Below are 20770 nucleotides of genomic sequence, written 5' to 3'. Positions count from 1 at the left end.
CATCAAACAAATTTCTTTTTATAGGTGCACGCTACACCCCATCCCCTATTTCTCTCAGCGAAGCGTAATACCTCGGTATATGCGATTATATGAATAATCAGAAAACCGTAAGGCGAACTGCCCATCCGAGACACCAAGCAGATCACTTGTGATTCCGAGCTCCACCACAGTGAGCAAGCATGCATACCTACTAGAGTGTTGAGAGTTAGAGCCGGATGCAGTTGATGCGAGGAAGTGATGTCAAGTTTTACTTTACATACACGTATGTACGTACGCATAAGTAATAAAGTTGCCACAACCTATATGTATGCGTCCTGCATGCCAAACAGGGTGCTTTTTTATTAACCTGCCAAAGGCTATCCCAGTATCCCTCGTCAACTGGGGCTCACCGTTCCGGAAATGACGGCGCAAAAGGCGGCATACACATATATATGTATATGTGGGACTAACAGGCAAGAGGCAGGAGGAGGTCGTCGGCTCTTTGGGGCACTCTTCGACCGCCCAGTTCTGCGAATATGTTTCACACGCACTCGCCACCGCATCGGTCTCTTCGCTGATGTTTTCAGTTTGGATTGAGATTCTACGGTCAATGTCTTGGAGCTGGATCTCGTAACTTGTGGGCCGATCCTAGGATGGCGGGACACTATTACTCCTTTACTAAGCTACCACAGTAAGTATATATACGTACATGCAGACGAAATATGCACGTACACCGTTGCAGGACTGGAAACTGTCTGTGAGTAGGGGTTGCAAAAGTCACGGAACATGCGATGATGCTGTGGCACAGCCCTATTTGGAACCAGTTTCAACTGACTGGCTGGCCCGTGCAACTGCTGATTAGGCGAAGCGTGCCTTTGGAGTTTCTCCATCGTTCCCCAGAGATGAAGATAAAGTTAAGTTACTGGTTCACTGCCATCCGTCGTCTGTACCAGCTGGTCCCAGAGATGAGACTGCCACTCCCGTGTCCGGGCAGTTTATTTTTCAACCTTCACATGGGATGCATGGAAGCTAAACGAACGCTGGATCGCGGCTAAGGAATGGGGCTGGATGGGGGTGCGCCAATCGTGATCCACGGTTTAGGAACCTCGTATGGTGAAATTGCGCGAGTGGCTCGTACCGCCATCCCGACAGGAAAAAATAAACTCGAAAAACAACAGGGCCCAGGGGCAATCTCTTAGCTCCAGGGTCGCACCAGTGCTTGGCCTTCTCCTATCGCATCTGGACGTTGTGTTCGCAGTAGTAGTGCTGTGTCAGGGAAGAGAGAAGCGGCGAGACAAAAGCTTCCCAATCTTTTTGCTTTTGACCTTCCATTCGGTCAACACTCGTTCTGTTTCCTTGACCTCGACTTTCGTTTCGGGCCTTCGTTACTCGGCGTGTGCTCCGTGTTCCGTGTTAGTCTCTCTGACTTGCACGACTCGTCGGACTGCCCATTCCTCCTCCTTTCCCCCCCTGCACCACTATCACGAGGCGGGCCAGTCTCAGCAACATCATTCTCCGCCGGCCCTCCTCTCGAACATCCGTCGACCGAACTTGAGAGTTGCCTCACGACCTTGTTTTGTTGGCTAGTTACTGGCATCGCTCCCACCATCATGGCTCTAAACCTGCCGTCTATGGGTGGGAATGGGGCCCATACACAACCCTCACTACCCTCGTTGCCGTCACATCTTCAGTCTGATACACACTTGACTGCACACCTTGCCAGTCGCTTCCATGTCTCCTTACCTACTGCGAAGCTCTCCTCCCACGCGCTCATAGCTCTTAACACCTACACTTCGTCCCTAAAGGGGATCGATGGCACGAAGGAGGGAAGCGCCATGGCCGGCGCCGAGGATGTAGCAGAGAGGGCCTTTCTCAGGCTGGGCCACCGTTCGGAAAACCAGGCCGTTGTTTTCCTGTCCGTATATATCCATTCATGCCCCCCAGCAGCTTGTCCGTGTCTATGTCCGTGTCTGAAATTCTAATGCCTTGGAAACAGGGGTGAATCCGGAGCAGGCAAGACGACCGTCCGATCCCATCTCCTTACTGCGCTCCTCAACAAGTCCTCGACGCCGCTCTCTAACAAAGCCTCCCTCGCCGCCTATGTGTTCGACACCCTCACAACAACCAAGACGGCCACAACACCAACTGCCTCCAAGGCCGGGTTGTTCTACGAGCTTCAGTACGACACTTCCTCCACGACCAGTCCTATTCTCATCGGCAGTAAGCTTCTTGACCATCGTCTAGAGAGGAGCAGGATCACGGATGTCCCAACTGGAGAGCGCAACTTCCACGTCCTGTACTACCTTCTGGCGGGTACAAGTGACGCGGAGAAGGGTCACCTTGGATTTGACCAGCCACACGGCTCGGCGCAGAGAAGATGGAAGTACCTTGGCCATCCCACGCAGCTCAAGGTTGGCATCAACGACGCCGAGGGATTCCAGCTGTTCAAGACGGCCCTGCGGAAACTCGAGTTCCCTCGGAGTGAAATCGCCGAGCTATGCCAGACCCTCGCCTGCATTCTCCATATCGGTCAGCTAGAGTTCGACCATTTTTCCAATACCCAAGCGACCGGCGATGACAGCGGTGGCTTCTCCCACGAGGGCGGCCAGACCGTGACGACTGTCAAGAACAAGGATGTCCTGGGCATCGTCGCCGCCTTCCTCGGCGTTGGCGCCCAGGACCTTCAGTCAACTCTCGGTTACAAGACCAAGATGATTCACAAGGAACGCGTAACTGTCATGCTTGACCCTGCCGGCGCCCGAGCCAACGCAAACGAGCTGGCCAGGACCCTCTATTCTCTCCTCGTGGCGTATGTGATCGAGAACATCAACCAGAAGCTCTGCGCGCCGGAAGAGTCGATTGCAAACACCATCTCCATCATCGATTTCCCAGGATTCTCGCAACAATCGTCCACAGGTTCTGCCCTGGACCAGCTTCTCAACAATGCCGCGACCGAATCTTTGTACAATCTCACCTTGCAGCACTTCTTCGACCGGAAGGCCGATATGCTTGAGACGGAAGAAGTCAGTGTCCCCGCGACCAGCTACTTCGACAACTCGGATGCCGTCAAGGGGCTCCTCAAGCCCGGAAACGGCCTGCTCAGCATCCTCGACGACCAGACCCGGCGCCATCGTACCGACATGCAGCTCCTCGAGAGTCTGCGGAAGCGCTTCGAGGGCAAGAACCCCGCCATCACTGTGGGCTCTGCGACAGCTAAGCTCCCCGGGAGCAACTTCATGTCAGAGAACAGTGCAGCGACCTTCACGGTCAAGCACTTTGCGGGCGAGGTTGATTACCCAATCAAGGGACTGGTTGAGGAGAACGGCGAAATCATCTCGGGAGACCTGTTGAACCTGGTCAACTCCACCAAGAGCGAGTTTATCGCCCGCCTGTTTGGACAGGAAGCCTTGCAGACTGTGGTTCATCCGCAAGAGCGGACGACGGTCATGCAAGCCACTGTCATGTCGAAGCCAATGCGAGCCCCCAGCGTCATGTCACGACGACCTGGCCGGGCCATGACTGCTCGCGCGGCCCGTCCGGCCTTGCAGGAAAGAGAGGCATCTCTGGATGAGGTGAGCGAGGCCGGTGGTTCCAGGAAAGGGACGCGGCACAGCGAGCAGGGTGCTTCGGGGCAGTTCTTGTCATCCCTGGAGAATGTCACCAAGTCCATCACCGGGTTGAACACCAACTGCTATTTCTTCTTCTGTCTCAAGTCGAACGATCGCCGCATTGCAAACCAGTTCGACAGCAAATGCGTACGGGCTCAGGTCCAGACTTTCGGCATTGCCGAGATCAGCCAACGGCTCAGATCAGCCGACTTCAGTCTGTTCCTGCCGTTTGGCGAATTCCTCGGCCTGGCCGACTCCGACACGATCCTAGTCGGCAGTGAGCGGGAAAAGGTCGAGCTGGTGGTGGAGGAAAAGAGATGGCCCAGCAACGAGGTCCAGATCGGTTCCACCGGTATCTTCCTCAGCGAAAGGTGCTGGATGGAAATTGCTCCAGTGGGCGACATCGGCTCGCAGTCCGGCCGTTTCGGCCTGCCGTCAGAGACGGCGCCCTCGGATGCCGCTTTCGGCGCATCGAAAGAGCGACTGATCTCGGCGAGCAACACGCCACATTCTTTCGGGGACAGGAAGGCCGGGTATTTCGGGAGCAATGATGTGGATGCTCGCTCCGACGCCGGCGTGTCTGCCTTTGGGGGTGGCGACATGTTTAAGAACCTCGACACCAGGGAGCAGATGGCGGAGAGGGGCAACGAGAAGAAGCTGGTCGAGGTTGAGGAGTTCAAAGACAGCTCTAGCCGGAAGCGCTGGGTGTTCATCACCTACCTCTTGACCTTCTTCATCCCCGACTTCCTCGTCAGGTTCCTGGGGAAGATGCCGAGAAAGGATGTTCGCATGGCCTGGAGGGAGAAGGTGGCCATCAACATGATCATCTGGTTCTTCTGTCTCCTGGCCGCCTTCTTCATCGTCGGATTCCCCATGCTCATCTGCCCGCGGCAACACGTCTTCAGTTCGGCGGAGCTGACGTCGTACAACGGCAAGTCTGGCAGCAAAGGCGCCTATGCCGCCATTCGCGGCCAGGTCTTCGACATCGGGTCGTACGCTCCAAGGCACTACCCGAGTTACCTCCCCACCAAGATGCTCACCCAGTACGCCGGCTTAGACATTACCGCTCTCTTCCCCGTCCAGGTGTCTGCCCTGTGCCAGGGCAAGGACGGTTCGATAGATCCGCATGTCACTCTGGACTACAAGTCGACCAACGTGTCCGGATCTCCGGCCGTCATCAATAGCCAGGACCTGAACGCCAAGTACCACGATTTCCGCTATTTCACAAACGACAGTCGGCCGGACTGGTTCTCCGAGTCCATGATCATGCTGAAGGCGGGTTACAAGGTCGGAAACGTCGGTTACACGGCAAAATATGTTTCCACGCTGGCAAACAAGCAGAACTCGATCGCCATCCTCAACAGTCGTGTTTACGACCTCACCAAATACTTGGCCGGCGGCCGTCGTCAGGAGGCCGCCCCGGGAGAGCAGGAGCCTGACGATCCCGATGCTGTCAACTTCATGGACCAGCTCGTCATCGACTTGTTCCAGCAAAAAGCGGGCGGGGACGTAACCAAGTACTGGCAGGCACTCGCCCTCGACCCTCAGAAAAAGGCAGCCATGCTTCTCTGTCTGGACAATCTCTTCTACGTCGGCGATGTCGACACCAGAAACTCGGTCCGCTGCAAGTTTGCCGAATACCTGATCCTGGCCGTGTCGATTATGCTCTGCAGTGTCATCGGCTTCAAGTTCTTCGCCGCTCTCCAGTTTGGGACCAAGAACACGCCCGAGAACCTCGACAAGTTCGTCATGTGCCAGATCCCTGCGTATACGGAAGACGAGGACTCGCTGCGCCGCGCGATTGACTCGGCCGCCAGGATGCGATACGACGACAAGCGCAAACTCCTGGTTGTCATCTGCGATGGCATGATTATCGGCCAAGGCAACGACAGGCCGACGCCTAGAATCGTTCTCGACATCCTGGGAGTGTCGGAGACGGTGGACCCCGAGCCGCTGAGCTTCGAATCCCTCGGCGAAGGTCTCAAGCAGCACAACATGGGCAAGGTCTACTCGGGTCTCTACGAAGTCCAGGGCCACATTGTCCCGTTCCTGGTCATTGTCAAGGTCGGCAAGCCCTCCGAGGTGTCACGCCCTGGTAATCGTGGCAAGCGAGACTCACAGATGATCCTCATGCGGTTCCTCAACCGCGTGCACTACAACCTACCCATGAGCCCTCTTGAGCTCGAAATGTACCACCAGATCCGGAATATCATTGGCGTCAACCCCACCTTCTACGAGTTTATGCTACAGATCGACGCCGACACCGTCGTTGCTCCCGATTCGGCCACTCGCATGGTCTCGGCCTTCCTGGACGACACCCGCCTGATCGCCGTCTGCGGCGAGACGGCCCTGACAAACGCCAAGTCGTCCTTCATCACCATGATTCAGGTATACGAGTACTACATCTCGCATAACTTGTCCAAGGCCTTCGAAAGCCTGTTCGGTTCCGTGACCTGTCTGCCCGGTTGTTTCTCCATGTACCGCATCCGGGCTCACGAGACGGGTAAGCCCCTTTTCGTGAGCCGCGAGGTCGTTGAGTCGTACTCGACCATCCGCGTCGATACGCTGCACATGAAGAACCTGCTGCACCTCGGTGAGGATCGATTCCTGACGACGCTCCTGCTCAAGTACCATTCCAAGTACAAGACTAAGTACATCTTCGATGCTCACGCCTGGACTATTGCTCCGGACAGCTGGAAGGTGTTCCTGTCACAACGTCGCCGCTGGATCAACTCGACCGTGCACAACCTAATCGAGCTGATACCCCTGGCACAGCTGTGCGGATTCTGCTGCTTCAGCATGCGCTTCATCGTCTTCATCGACCTCATGTCTACCGTGGTCCAGCCGGTCACCATCGCCTATATCATCTATCTTATCGTGCTCGTGGTCGAGAAGTCGACCGTCGTGCCCATCACGGCGTTTGTGCTGCTGGCCGCCATCTACGGTCTGCAGGCCATCATCTTCATCCTGCGCCGCAAGTGGGAGATGATCGGCTGGATGATCCTCTACGTGATCGCCATCCCCGTCTTCAGCTTCGGCCTGCCGCTGTACGCCTTCTGGCACATGGACGACTTCAACTGGGGCAACACGCGCGTCGTGGCCGGCGAGAAGGGCAAGAAGATCGTCATCACCGACGAGGGCAAGTTCGACCCGGCGTCCATCCCGCGCAAGAAGTGGGAGGAGTATCAGGCCGAGCTGTGGGACGCCCAGACGTCGCGCGACGACGCCCGCTCCGAGATCTCGGGCTTCAGCTACGCCACCAAGCCCAACATGCCCGTCTCCGAGTACGGCTTCCCCGGGAGCAGGCCGGGCTCCATGGTCGGCTACCCGCTGGGCGGCGGCGGCGGCGGCGGCGGCGTCTACTCGGACAAGACGCCTCCTCCCCTGCCGCAGATGCCGCACAGCGCGAGCCGCATGTCCTTCGCGGCGTCGGAGCTGATGCCGGGCAACCGCGTGTCGCAGTTCGGCGGCTCGCAGCAGCAGTTCTTCCCGCACAGCGCCTCGCAGCAGGACCTGGAGCTGTCCAACCTGGCGGGCATGCCGAGTGACGACGCGCTCCTGGCCGAGATCCGCGAGATCCTCCGCACGGCCGACCTGATGACGGTGACCAAGAAGGGCATCAAGCAGGAGCTGGAGAGGAGGTTCGGCGTGTCGCTGGACTCGAGGAGGGCGTATATCAACAGCGGTATGGTCCCCCCCCACCCCACCCCCTTTATAACTTGCAGTTCCCCGTTGCTGACTCTCTGATTCTAGCTACCGAAGCGTTGTTGTCCGGGCAGTTGTAGAGCCCGTCCCTTCTTTTGTTTGGACACGAGCGAAAGTCCTGTTTATTTTTGGGAGGATTTACAATCTATCGTAATCATCTAATGCATCCGGAGGAGGAGGGTGGTGGGCAAGAGGACCAGCATAAATGAGAAAATCAACACCATTGGCAAAACACTTGGGGTTCCTTTTTTGGACTCAGAATATGCTCGGTTTGAAATTTACGACGACATATCCGGTTCTATCTTAGTTTGTATGCTTTGTTTTCTCTCTCCTTTTTTCCTTGTGGTGCTTTCCTCGCGGCTACGGATGTATTCGTATCAGCGTAGCTAGGCGATGCAACCGGGGGGGGGGGGCTTTCCCTTTTGGCTGTAAGATCTCATTTCGATGGACTGGTTGGATATATTAGGAGTTTTTATGGTGCAGCCAGATAGAAAGAAAAAGAATACAGCAGCGCCTGCTAGTCATCTCACTGCCGCTCTTTCCTACTTCGTTTGACAGATGAATTCCGTGCTCTTCGTTCCGTCCTTGTAAGTCCAATTACACCTCCTGGACACACCAGCACCAGCACCTGCTCCTGCTCCTCCTCGGCGATTACCGCTTCCCGGCCGCCGCGGCCTTCGCCGCCGGGACCTCGTCGTCAAGCCCCAGGATGTCGGGCAGCGGGCCGACGGGGGTGATAGACAGGGGGTTGATCTGGGTGTGGCTCTTGGTGTAGTGGAACTTGATGTGCTGAAAGTTTGTCGTCTCGCCGAAGGCGGGCACCTTCCAGTACAGATGCCGCATCCAGCGGTGCAGGGCCGGGTAGCCCGACCGGATGTCATGGATGTTGCACTTGAAGTGCTGCACGTAGACGGGCTGTGTGGGGGTGGTGGTTAGTTGGGCTTTTTGGTTTGTGTGATGGGGATAGGGGGTGGGAATGATAGATGATTTGAGTATGGGGGGAAACGAACATCAAATCGGATTATGGTCACGAACCTGTAACGGAGTCTTGTCAGCATTCCCCCTTGCTTTCATACAAAAGGTCCGAACAGGAGAACCCAAGAGGCTCGGATTTCCACTTACAGCCGGATATCAACCTCAGTGATCTCCTTTCCGAACCAGTAGGGGCCCTCGCCGGAGGCCAGATGCGCCTCGGCCTTGTCGAGCGCCTCAAACAGGGTTGTGACGGCCTTCTCGTACGCCTCCTGGGTGGTGGCAAAGCCGGACTTGTAGACACCATTGTTGATCTGGTCGTACTGCCAAACGTGTGCCTCCTCGATCTGCTGCTGGAGTTCCTTGGGATACAGCACCACGCTACGGTATTTCTCATCGATAATGTCGTCAAACTGAGCACAAGCGTGAGCAGATGATCCGATAAGCAGCCTCTGGAGGACACAGAACGCAGCCCTAGCACCTAGACTTTTCGCCAAGGAAGACCTGGTGCCAGGCCGCAAGTCCCAAGACTCAACTAACCTCGGTTCCAAACATGCGCAAGATCTCGCTGCTCTCGTTGTTCACAATGGTCTTCTGAACCTTGTCAAACAGGACAGGCACTGTAAAGCGACCCTGGTACTCCGGGTCGACACTGAAGTAGAGGTCGCGCAGGTGCGTGAAACCCTCGTGGCCTTGCACGGGATCGGGGATAACGTTCTCGCCCGGGGCGTCCTTGTCCTCGGAGGTTGGGAAGCGCCATCCTTCGGAAGGAGGTTGAGCATCAGCATATCAAATGGATTGCATCTCCGCCCGGTGAAAAAAAAAAAAAAAAAAAAAAAAAAAGGAGTGGGGGGGAAGGGGGCAGTCGTCTCGTCTTACCTTTCGGGCCCATGTGCCAGTGGACGGCGGAGAAAGAAATAATGTCTTCCAGACCCTTCAGCTTTCGGGCAATGAGGGTACGATTGGCCTTTGGAACTAAGTTAGAAATGAAATTCCACTCCCATCTTGGCTCCAGGGAGGAGCGGTTCGGTCAATGTCACTCACCCAGGGGCAAGCATAGCTGATATACAGATGGTATCTGCCCTTCTCGGCCGGGAACTTGGCGCCCTTTTCCTTGGAGATCCAGTTTCTGAAGGAGCTCTGCTGCCGCTTAAACTCCCCCGACTTGTCATTGGGGTTTACCCAGTCGGTGATCTTGTTGTCTTTAGAGGTCTATATCGTACGCCTGTTAGCTCTGATCGCCTCTTCCGCCTCATGCGTGCAACCCCAGCCGGATGGTCCAAGCCAATCAGCCATGAAATAATGATACCACGAAGAGAATCCGTCCTCAATGGTATTTCAACCCTGCCCGCTCTGGCATTACTTCGGCCAACTACCTGACCAACCTGAGAGGGGTGAAAGGGAGGTAAAACGGCAAGAAAACCCACCATGGTGACACAAAAGCTTCGAGCTGTGGCCGTAGGATAGCAGTTTCCCTGTCTCAATGTTCGACGTCCCAGGAATGGTGAAGAGGTTAGTCTCGTCGTCGTTATCGTCCTTGATGAGATAGCTCGAACTTGGAAGGCTGTAGGGCGAAGCTTTCGAATTGGGTAATTAGACTTGGATTGTCCAATGATTCTGGAGACAGCGTGCTTGATCTCGAGGCTCGCGAGGGGAGCTCTTAAGAATGGCATAGGCGTCAAGGGTATATGCAGGTATATACACATGAGCTGCGCAATTAGTCAGACCATGAGGGTGTGGCGAGGTCCGGCATCTGATTATTGGAGTGCTTTCTTATCTCTTATGCACCCCTCTAAGCACCCTCTAATTCGTAGCTGCTGGATTGACAAATAGTGACGTAAGCCTCAAGCCTAGGTAGGAGTTTACTAACTCTTAGTAATGCTACTTAGAGCTAAAACCAAGGTGACGATGTGGATTATTCTTTTTTTTTGGATATTCGAGAGAAAATTGAAAGTATTATAGAGCGATTAGAAAGATCACAATCCTCTCAGGAGGTACCCAGGGGAGTGTTGAGTGGATTTACAACTATCTACCCATGTCCCTGGCTCTGGCCCAGCGAAGCAACTTCCTCCATATACCTAGGGGAGCAAATTGCATCTATAAGTGCCATGAAAGTTGTGCAAACAACCCACAGGCAAATCCATACTGTCTATAGCCCGTCCTTCTTTCTACACAGAAGATATGCAGACATGAGAGATCCTAACCATGTTCAAAAGAAAGTGGGATAATCCAGTTCCGAAAGAAAAGAAATACAAGCTTCTTCCCCCCAGTCTGGATAGCAAATGCCTCCCTACCAATGCGTCGTCAACCCATGAACGAGCCCGAAAGCTAGGCAGAGGAGCCGCCGCTCCATAAGGGGCCATTCTACCACACGCCTACCTGATTTTGACCTTCAGGTACGGCACCTCGACATCCTCGCCACTGACATCCTCGACAACGACCTCGAAGATGACTTCCTTCTGGTGTTCTGGAATGGGCTTCTTCGAAATGGTCTCGAGCAGCTTGCTAAGCTTCAACTCGTACCTATCCTTGAGCTTGGAGTTCGGGAAGAACGACGCATAGAGCAGGCTCACGCCCGAGCTCAACATCGAGATAGATAAGCCGCGCTTCTTGAAGTCCTCAATGAGCTCCTTGAGAGTGATGTCCTCCAGCTCGAAGCGATCCCAGATTTGGTCCAGCGTGACCTTGCCATCTGGGCCCGTGTACTCGATCTTGGGACTGGGAATCGGCTCGCTGAAACCAAAGAAGGGCAGCGCCAGGTTGATAAAGCCGTTCTTGTACTGCTCGATATCATCCTTCCCGTCAATGATCTTAAAGAGCTCCAACACGACCAGGCCCGTGACCAGAGCGGTCGTCGTCGCGATAGCAGGGATGATCTTGCCCGCAATGAACTTCGTCTTGTGTCGGTCCGCCTGCTCGATCTTGTAGTTCTCGGCACGCAGGTTGCTGGCTGCCGCGATGAAATCGATGTGATGGTTGGTGTCATCATCCTTCTCAAACTCGACAGGAGTGAGCTTGAATCCTGCTAGGGACTTGGGTTCCGGGAGCTCATCCCTGAGGTTTTGCAGCTCGGCCGTATCGTCGAAGGCGCTCGCCTCGGCGCTGGGTTCCTGCTCAAATGGTTAGCAAAAGGTCTCGTCCCAAGCGACGGATGTGCAACTTACAGGGGGGTTCTTGTCATCGACCTGGATTTTGACGTCGGCATCCGGAGTAAAGTCGGGAATGATCATCGAGTCCAAGGCTTGCAGGTAGTCTGCCTTGGTCTTGCCCCTAACATTGATATTGTAGTTAAAGGCGTGCAGACTCGTGGCCGCGACCAGGAAATCATAATGGGTCCGGTTCTCGGTGTCGAATTTGAGCGGGTCTGGAGCTCGCTTGGGGCCGGACCAGAAAGGAGTGCCCGTTGACATGACCGAGTCCTTGGGGAAACTGTAGAGCAGCTGCTGGATCGCATTGTTGTACTGTTTCTCGAACAGCATCCGTGCCCACTGCACGCAGTCTTCGAAGGTCAGAGCCCGCTCGTTCTTCAGGTAATCCCGCAACGTCTCAAGCATGACCTTCTCGTTTCCGCCTTGCTTCAGGGTTGTGTCGAGATAGTTGGGTTGGCTGAGGTAAAGGTTGGCGGTTTCGGCCGGTTTGACAAACGAATTCTCAAACAGCTCGCGAGCCCATGCGATCGTGTGCTCGATCTTGTTGGGGAAGCTTCGAAGAGTGCACATGGGGAACGACTGCTCCGGCGGATCTTGAGAAGACGAGTACGACTCGGTGAGACGCGGGAGGACGACCTGAGTGTTGCCTTTGGTTCCCAACGTCCCGCTCTCGAGGAGCGGTTTGTGGAAGAAGACACACCTCCGATCGACGTAGGTTCTGGTTTCGACGTTGTCCAGCGCATTGGTCACTCCGTCCAGAGACCCCCAGAAATCTTCGTTGAAGGTATCCTCGGTATCTGTGCCCACCCGATCCTTAAGGGTCACAATATGGCCCTCGAGGTCGGGGTTCATCGATGTCACGGCCTTGGCCGCACAGTCGCTCTTCATCTGGCCGACGTCTTTGGGTCGGAACAAAAACTGTCGGTTAAGGTTGCTCTTCTCGATCGAGTCCATATCAGTAACGGTGATTTTGCCCTTGGGACCGGTGCCGAGGCCAATCATGGCCCAATTCTTGAGCATCTCGCAGCCGATTGCTCCAGCGCCAACCAAGAACTGCTGGACATTGGAGATCTTCTCTTGGTACTCCTTGCCGAAGACCGCGATTTGACCGTCGTACCGGGTGCCTAGGGGCTTGCAGAGCTCTTCAGTACGCGCCGAATTAGTGGGTAGCGATTCCAGCGAGTCGAAGTACATCCACTGCTTCACCGGGTGGAATTTTCCCGATACGGCTTTGAGAACCTCCTGAGCCGTGAGGCCTCCAAAGAAGGCCGCCATGGGGCTTAGATCGCCATGGGCCTGGTAGCTGAGTTCCTTGAGTAACTTCTCGTCCGCCTCGATGTCGACGCCCTCGGCCTCCATAAATGCACGTGCCGACGCCACAATGACTGTCGCATCCTCCTCGTTCATCGGACGTGGGAGACGGTTGTGGGTCTGGACAAATGCATGGAGTGCCTGCAATCCAATATGCAGCTGCTGAGGCCGGTCGAACTTGGCGAAGTCGGACATGACGAATTCGGCGTCCTTCATGGATTCGGAAATGCTCTTGAAGTCGAGGAACTTGGGCATCTTGACCTGCTGGTACAGGCCCCCTCGCTTATACTGTCCGAGGCCAGATACGTCGCCAATGGAGAAAGTATAGGGGCCCTTGACCGTGATCTTGCGGGGCTCGCACCCGTTCAGGCCCTCCATACCCTCAACTTCGGTGAATGTGACGTAGTCGCCATCCTCGAGGCCATGTCTCGCATCATCCAGGGCAGACACCAGGCCTTCCTCATCGATCGAAACAACAATGCCGGTGAGGGGGTTCTCGCCAGTCGGGTCAATAACTGTGAAATTCTTGCCGAAGTCGCAGAAAATCGAGCCGAACAGGCCAAATGTGTCTGCGACGATGAAATAGATTCCCTTCTGGTGGCAGTAGTCTCCGATGGCAAGCTGGTCCTTGAGTGGGGTATTCGTGAGGACGACAACTTGGTATTTGTCGAGCTGGGACAGGTTCCCTCCGAGGCTGGTGTAGGCGAAGGTGAGGTGTTAGCCTTTGCAGGAGGGGAAGGGACATTGGGGAGAGCAGAGGAGCTTACGCTGCAGACTCGTGGACATGGACTGGGGTGTAAGCATTTAGCTCGGCAACCCGGGGAGCTGTGACCTGATCCCGAGGTTTTCCAACATCGTCTGGTCGGAGGAAGAACTGGGAAGAAAGGTCGGCAATAGCAACGGGGGCGGGATCGTAGAGGGTCAGGCTCTTGACGCCAGCAAGAGCGACGTTCTTGGCAACCTCGACACCGAGTCCCTTGAGACCAGCGATAAGGACATGGGAAGCGCCCATGCGCTTCATGGCCTCGTGACCCAAGACATAGAGCTGCCGGCTGTAGAGAGACTCGTCGATGTCATTTGTGCCAACCATGGACTCGTCAACCTGCATCCGGGTGACCAAGTCAACCTCTGGAAGCTTTTGTCCCTATTTGGGTTGCATATGTGATTAGCCCTTGCTCAGCCGCGCAGACAGTCTCGGATCATGGATGTGCATGGAGAGACGACAGCATGGTGGCATAGGGTTTGCGGATGCCATATATTGGGCTGATGAACCATCGAAGCAGAACCTTGGGCCAGGGCATGGGGAAAAGGTCGGGCAGGCATCACTCACAGTCATGGCTTTCTTGTGGGATTTAGGCCGGTCGCCGATGGACAATTTGCGCTTCCCCAGCTTGACGAAGGTATGTTGATGGTGCAATAGGGCGCAGTAGTGAGGACCGGGAGAGTCGAGGAAATGGGAATCAGAATGGGGAATAGGAATCCAGGAAATGTGACGCGGTTGTACTGAACTGAGAGGTTGAGGCCAACCAACCCCGCTAAGCTTGCCGTCACCTGAAAAGGTGGGGGGGTTGTTTCGGGGAGCTTGTTTTAGTCTAGGCTGTTTTAGGAGGGAAAAGCGTATGTCGTCACCTCTAAAGGCCCGAGGTCTTGGTTTGCTGTTCAGAAGTGGACAGGGAGAAAAGAGTTTTCGAGTAAAAGCAGAGAACCTCAGCGGCGGGATGTTGGATCCATGGATGACATATATGGATCAGATGGAAGCCATTGGATAAGGTACCTAGGTACCTATACTGCTATGTGATTTCTAAACAGAAAAGAGGCAATGCAGGGCTGCCCCTCCGTGGACCGTGCGTGTCCAACCCAGCTTTGACCTTCGCCGAGAATCTACCGAAAACAGAGGCCATCGATGGGAGACTGGAGGGGTTTCCTGGGCTCCATGACAAGTCCTTTAAAATGTCCAGGCTTCCTTCCTATAATCAAGTTGGACATGTGGCAGTTAATTTCCAAGAACCTGGAGCAGGCAGGCACTGACAACCGTATCGATGATGGTACACCACCTAGGTAGGTAGGAAACAGTGCAATCATGTGTGACTCCAGGGAACGGAGAACGTAGGGACCACAGAAAATCGACATCAAACAAGCCTCGACGAAAACGAAGGTTTTATCCCAAGTAGCTGGAGATAGCTAGAGATAACTAGCTAGCTACCCATCACGAGATATGCCATGTACGGGCATAACCCTACTCGGTCGCCCAGGCAAAAAGAAAAACCCCTTCCAGATATTCACTGCCCTCTTCTAATCGCACCATGGCCTTCTTCCCTTATTGTTCAGTTGATTTTCTTGAGGTAAACATCGCTGAAGTTAAGAATTAGCAGGTGTCTCGGACAGCAGGGGCAGGGCAGTGCGGGACTCACAAGATCAGGTCCGCTCGTGGGGGGATATGGCCAGTGAATCCTCTGGAGTAGTCGCCGTCAGTCAGTTATAATTCCCGGATGGACGATAGCTAGGCTGCCTGTCCAGATTTCATGCACAGCCAAAGCAGGCAGTCGAGATGATCACTGCGCGAAGCTGGTATTGATAGTGCTTACCTCTCTCCATAACCGTAGTCACTGCAGGAAGAAGGATGGTCAGCATGTACGTTCAGGGGTAAAGTATGTAAGCTCTTGAACAGGAAGCACTCACCTTGTGATATCGAGAGTGGCCTTCTCGCCAACCTTCATGGCCAAGACGCCCTCGTCCCAGCCTGGGGATATAGAATTAGCCCTGCTTGTCCGTGACTAGCGTAAAAAAGAAAATGAATACCTTTGATGACTTGGCCAACTCCGATACTGGTCACAAAGTCGCCGCGGCCAACAGAAGAGTCGAACCTAGAGGGGAGGGGAGATATGTAGGTCAGTATATAGACGACAATTACAGGGTACCTATAAGCTTGCTGGGGTTTGGGGCTTTCTCACTTGTTGCCCTTGTTGTCGGGCTTGCTGGTGTCCTTGATCCAGCCAGTGTACTCGATTGTGACCTTATCTCCGGCCTTGGGAACGGCGCCGTTGCCCTCCACATGAGTAGTCTTAGTGACGGCCATTGTGATGTTTTGGTATTGGCGATTGCTGCGATAGTCTGTCTAGGTGAGTAAATATGTACTGGGGTAGGTAGTTCTTCGAAGGGGGATTTGTGTACTGGGTAAGCTGTTGAGGAGCTCAAGCTTGATTGCTGATGTGGGCCCCCGGCTACGTCGTAATAAGTGGCGGGAAAGTCGGATGCTAGTGGGGTAGCTAGTAAGTGGTGGGGTTTCTTGGGAAAGAGCGAGAATCAGAAGATTCACAAGGAAGCATCTAATGTGTATATGGAAGCTGCAGGAGTGAATGGGAACGGCGAAGGGAGGGGGTACTCGGTGTATTTGAAGACAACTAGTAACCACCTAGAGACGCCAAGGTTCATCTTCCCAAGCCCTTTAAGGTGTTTTGTACGCAACGTAGGTACAGTACGGTACCTACCTAACTACATCACAGTCTGCCGTGGGGATTAGCCCAGGTCGGCAACCAGCAATGGGGGATGGGGCAAGGATCGAGGTAGCATCTACCATCTTTTTGGCCTGCTTGGCTACCTTCCAGTATGTAGGTAGTGCATGTCGCATCTTATTTGTTCCAGCGCAGGATTTGGCCGATCTTCCAACTCCTTCCTACAAGGCGCAAGCCACTAAAAGCCAAGCCAGCATGGGAGGCACGGATGGCCATGGGCATGAAGCATGGGAAGCGGTGGAAAGAAAAATCGTGTCCATGTGTTACTCTGTTCACTAACTACACACGGGTATCCACTAACAATTTATCCTACGGTCCTCTCTGATGTTGTTAAGGAGTAACGTATCTTAGTTTTTATGCAAGGTAACAAATGGACCGATTTTCCTTTCCACCGCTTGCATGGATAGGTAGGGTACCAGTATGAATTACATGATCGGTGATGGATCATTGGTAACCACATCAGGCACGTGTGATGTGATAGCGACGAGAGATATACCTCTGGTGGAGCACTGACGCAGCGCAACCTCCCTGTTTTAACTTCGAACGGGGCTATATGCCCTACACTACTCCGTACTCGGTACCTCCATCTTCTTCAGATGCAGTGCGAGATCTCGCGCGGGGGTTAGTTCACTTGCGGGGCTCGACAATCGCATGTTTAATCTTATATTTCATTCTTGTTTTCTCCCACGCTGGGCAAGGCATACGCTTCGATGCGCAGCTAAGCTGGCTGAGACTTGCTGCCGCGAGATGTAGTCCTGGCACCGAATCGTCGTGCGCATCTGCAGTCGCAGCAGATGCGCCGCCAGCAAACCAGCTAATCATAGCTCCCCATCAACGGACCCTTGTAGTCGCCCAAAAATCATGGCATCCAGAGTTCAAGAACGGCCCACCTGCTGGTCCAGTGATACCGCGAGCATCACCCTCCGCCAGGTTTCGCTTGCGTGATATTCCACCGGTCTGCGAGCCGAAGAAGTATTGTCTCGCTTCATGACAAAGTGACAATGTCAGTGGAACAAGGGAGAGAGACATCTAGCCCCCTGGTAGACGGGCGGTGAGGGCGATCATGGCGGCCCGCGATGTCGACTACTAACTGCAACTGGCCAAGCTGAGCTGCAGATGGGATCCTTATTATGGCGGCATTTTTCGACTGCGGCTTCGATAGCGCCTTCGGAGGCAGCTGGGGCAAGGGAGGGAGCGTGGTAACAGGAGCTAAACTGGCGTGGTTGGTGACCGAGCCATCGATGCAGCATACAGTCAGATCTCACATTTGGCGACTCGGAACCCGCATCTGTCGCTTCATCGACTCGGTCCGGGGCACTGGCGGTGCAGCAATGACGTTGCCATCGCCTGCCGGCTGGGTCTGTTGGGAACCTCCATTCATGTCTGGACGCCATGTCGCCCAGATGCCCGTTGGTTGGCGTCCGGAGTCTCGGAGCTGCGAGAAGAAGCCGTCTAGGTGCAAGACAAGCTAGGGTCCTGCAGCCGCCTGGCACGATAGGGCCTGACATTGGAGGAAAACGTGGGTGGTCTTTCCTACGGCGGGCAATGGCATACCGAGCGGACCCGATCAGTGCGGCCCATGTCCCTGACATTACCTTTAAGGTAGGTATTCAAGCTGAATCGGACCTAAGCCTGCCGCCAACTAGGTAAGCCAGCTGGACGAAGTTGACGTGGCCAGGTGCTGGCAGGCGTGGACAAGTTAGCTGTGTAGGTTGTCCACCGCAGCACCTCGCCGGGGGACAGGCCGGTCCCCCTTTTCTGATCTATCAGCTACCCTCCATTACTCTCTGCAGCGTCGATCAACCCACCACTTCTCGCTATTGCGAATCGGGATTTCATCCTCGGCCGAAATCTACACAAATACCGCATAGCATTTCCTATAGGTAATGGCGGGCTCTGTCATCTGAGAGACCCCTTTTCCCTTCCCCCCACCCTATTTTTCTTACTCCATATGCTGCGCCTCCTGCAGCACCTGCAGAGCTACAAAGTTGCGCTGGCGGTATGCAAATATGATTTTTGGCGTCGGGAAATTGTCGCTTCATTCATTGGTCTTCACCCGATTTTGCTTGCGAGATCGAGATATGGGTGTGGGAGGCCTGGGGCGGTAAACACGTGGAAGCAAGCAACTGGGCGATTCGGCTGCCCGAGGACCCTCGATGCGATCGGCCCAAGGTTGATCTCCCAGAATCCGGGCCTAAGCGTCTTGGCTGTTATGCAAGACGGAATCTTCCATGGCCAAATCATGGGGGTCTGGAGGGCCAGGGTCCTTAAGCATGTACAGGCAACGTTTCCAGTAGCTCGAGGGGAGGAGTGGAGAGAGAAAGAGGGAGAGAACTTGTTTACCCTTACCCTCTCGCGGCGGGGTAGGCCTTGGATCCCTTTTGGGCCCCTTCGAGATGAGGAATAATCACTAGATTTCCTGGTTGGAAATATCAGAGAGGATGCCTGGGGAAAAAGACTTCAGAGGGCTTGATATTCCGAGCAGGGAACACCTCATGGGCCTAACAGAAAACCATCTGCAGCCTTTCCACTCCACTTCAGCAACGCGAAGATAATGAGAGAGATACCCAATCTTTCTATTGACATGGGATGTGTTTTAACCCCAAGGATGAGACTCTCAAGTTACTTTCAAGGGTGAGTTTGATGATCGGGCCAATCTTTGGTAAGCCCCAAGCAACCCGGGGAGCCTTCGCTGACACAGCTGAGTGTGACTAGACCAGGCAGATGGATATGTCATCCAGATGCCATGCTCTACTGAAACGACATCGACACGACATTAGGCCGCGGAGAACAGAAAGACTGCCATACGAACATCTATCCCAAGCCCGAGTAACTCCTCTAATACGTCACGGAGGACGAGAGGATATCCGTGGCTGAAAGTTGGGGCGACTTCCCAAGACTAGCTGGCGACATCGGCACCGATGTATCAAACAGCCGCCTGCTATCGTTAGTCTGATCAGGATACCCATGGCACCGCGCTTTGCACATTGATTCTCCCTCAGATGCCGAAATTTCTGTCCCAAGTTCATCATTCCGTGTGGCCGAGGTAGGGAAGGCTGGATGGAGGTTAAAGTCCAGTCTGAAACGCGACTTCCAAGAAACGGGAGTCTGTGTCTCATCCCTGGGACGATCTTGAAACATCGTATTAACTGTCCGAGAATCATTCTGGGAGTCTGTCCTCGAAGCCGCGGAGAGTGTTATCAAGTGCTGGAGAGCTCAACGCAATCTGGAACAGAGCGAATCGTCATCAGGAGCCTGGGACGTCGGCAATACCTGAATCCCTGGACTCCGCTTAAACCACGCAGCTCAGTGAAGGCCTTGAGAACTACCGATGTTCTTGGGAACATCCCTTTCTCACGTCGCCCCAGTCTCCCGGTTAAATGGCTCCGCTCCGGAGAGATATTCTGGGGGTTATCAATCTTGGAACCATGGCTCTCTAGTGGATTAAACATGCTAAGCCCGAACTTATGGTGACGGGGCCGGCCCCAACTCTTGTGATATGGGAGGCTACAAAGTATTGCTATTGTCAACGGAATATTAAACGAGTGACAAGGTAAAATAAACGAGCTTATCCAGCTGAAGCGGCCGGGAAAGCCAAGCAAGCTAGCTGAAAAGACGGAATTGTATGGTGAAGGGCGGGATACCTTCCTTTGGTGCAATACCTACGCAGGGAGCTGATATGGGTAATAAGATTCGATTGTGCTGTTCCCCGGTTTGTTGGCTCCGTCTCTGCGATGGCCTATCCTCTGAGGAACACACCGCACTTCGCCCATGGGCGACGCTTATTGGAGAGCCTTGGCCTCCAATGTCCGGGCTCCCGTGTTCCTACTGCCAATTTCTTTCCATCACAATGGCTCCAATTGGGGCCCTGAATCACCACGGTAATGGTTGCTGCCCTGAAACGGGACAACCAAGGACAGGCATCTGCTCCAGAGGTCATCGGAAAGGAGGCCACCCGCGGCTTGCGGGTCATAGTCTGTCCAGAGTCTCCAGACCTGAAAGAAGTCAGAGAGCGCAGAGCGCCCTTGATTTTCGTTCCACTTTGCGAAAACCGGGGTTGCATTCCAGGCTATGGCTCAGCAGACGATTTTTAAGACAGTCTGAGACTGAAACCCGCTGGGGCTATGCCATCAGAGTCATCGACGTTGGCTTCGAAAGACTTGACTGCCTCACCGACTCCGCGAGACAAAGAAGACGCACTGGGGCTTTGACGATTGGTTGCTAGCTGATTGGGTGGCGAGGGACTGGAGAGGTCAATATTTCCAAGCCCGAGTCTATAAAGGGAGCAATGAGATTTGTCATCTCGCACAAAGACGTGTTCTCAGTTGATATCCATCTTAGCTGGGCGCCCAGGAAGTTCTTTCGATTCAATCAATATATGACGGTTCTAGAGGGCGCCGCCAGCTGCCTAGTTCAGATTCATGCCATTAAACTGATGCCTGGATGGTTGAGGTGGCCGTGATGTTCTTGTCCAGAGCAAATATCTTTGAAGGCGTGGAGACGGACGATCGGCACTGGAAGGCGGCACCGCACG

General features: G+C 54.3%; 5 protein-coding genes across 5 annotated transcripts; 2 read left to right on the top strand and 3 right to left on the bottom strand.

The window, feature by feature from the left end:
• Positions 1–1312: 1312 nt before the first annotated feature.
• Positions 1313–7603, top strand: QBC33DRAFT_147593 (chitin synthase-like protein). Its single transcript, XM_060422147.1, has 3 exons — positions 1313–1894; positions 1976–7272; positions 7341–7603. The coding sequence occupies exons 1-3, from the start codon at positions 1590–1592 to the stop codon at positions 7370–7372; spliced, it is 5634 nt and encodes a 1877-aa protein (XP_060287504.1). The 5' UTR covers positions 1313–1589; the 3' UTR covers positions 7373–7603.
• QBC33DRAFT_591374 (glutathione S-transferase) lies at positions 7604–9694 on the bottom strand (the record flags this gene model as incomplete). The annotated part of the gene is made up of 7 exons (XM_060431642.1): positions 7604–8207; positions 8303–8327; positions 8415–8677; positions 8805–9025; positions 9144–9231; positions 9309–9476; positions 9692–9694. 7 exons carry the CDS (start codon positions 9692–9694, stop codon positions 7944–7946), a joined length of 1032 nt encoding a protein of 343 aa, XP_060287503.1. The 3' UTR covers positions 7604–7943.
• A 538-nt stretch (positions 9695–10232) lies between these two features.
• Positions 10233–14466, bottom strand: QBC33DRAFT_523199 (putative ubiquitin-activating enzyme e1 1 protein). The gene is made up of 4 exons (XM_060426610.1): positions 14055–14466; positions 13492–13868; positions 11429–13418; positions 10233–11374 (listed from the first exon to the last, which is right to left on the bottom strand). The coding sequence occupies exons 1-4, from the start codon at positions 14058–14060 to the stop codon at positions 10640–10642; spliced, it is 3108 nt and encodes a 1035-aa protein (XP_060287502.1). The 5' UTR covers positions 14061–14466; the 3' UTR covers positions 10233–10639.
• A 582-nt stretch (positions 14467–15048) lies between these two features.
• QBC33DRAFT_510823 (FK506-binding protein 1) lies at positions 15049–15800 on the bottom strand (the record flags this gene model as incomplete). Its single annotated transcript, XM_060425790.1, has 6 exons — positions 15049–15076; positions 15136–15177; positions 15310–15330; positions 15404–15464; positions 15524–15588; positions 15676–15800. The coding sequence occupies 6 exons, from the start codon at positions 15798–15800 to the stop codon at positions 15049–15051; spliced, it is 342 nt and encodes a 113-aa protein (XP_060287501.1).
• A 250-nt stretch (positions 15801–16050) lies between these two features.
• On the top strand, positions 16051–16551 carry QBC33DRAFT_523191 (uncharacterized protein). The gene has a single exon (XM_060426609.1). The coding sequence runs from the start codon at positions 16264–16266 to the stop codon at positions 16513–16515; it is 252 nt and encodes an 83-aa protein (XP_060287500.1). The 5' UTR covers positions 16051–16263; the 3' UTR covers positions 16516–16551.
• Positions 16552–20770: the final 4219 nt, after the last annotated feature.

Source organism: Phialemonium atrogriseum (genome assembly GCF_030411735.1).
Source record: "Phialemonium atrogriseum strain 8032-3 unplaced genomic scaffold QBC33scaffold_2, whole genome shotgun sequence".
Lineage (NCBI taxonomy): Eukaryota > Fungi > Ascomycota > Sordariomycetes > Cephalothecales > Cephalothecaceae > Phialemonium > Phialemonium atrogriseum.
This window is presented reverse-complemented; position numbering and strand designations above follow the sequence as displayed.

Coding starts and splice junctions, on each gene's coding strand:
- QBC33DRAFT_523199 (XM_060426610.1), bottom strand. Junction 13,419..13,491: donor CATGTCCACGAGTCTGCAGC/GTAAGCTCCTCT, acceptor CGCCTACACCAG/CCTCGGAGGGAACCTGTCCC. Junction 11,375..11,428: donor TCGATGACAAGAACCCCCCT/GTAAGTTGCACA, acceptor CCATTTGAGCAG/GAACCCAGCGCCGAGGCGAG.
- QBC33DRAFT_147593 (XM_060422147.1), top strand. CDS start 1,590: ATGGCTCTAAACCTGCCGTCTATGGGTGGGAATGGGGCCCATACACAA. Junction 1,895..1,975: donor AACCAGGCCGTTGTTTTCCT/GTCCGTATATAT, acceptor CCTTGGAAACAG/GGGTGAATCCGGAGCAGGCA. Junction 7,273..7,340: donor GAGGGCGTATATCAACAGCG/GTATGGTCCCCC, acceptor CTCTGATTCTAG/CTACCGAAGCGTTGTTGTCC.
- QBC33DRAFT_523191 (XM_060426609.1), top strand. CDS start 16,264: ATGGGGGATGGGGCAAGGATCGAGGTAGCATCTACCATCTTTTTGGCC.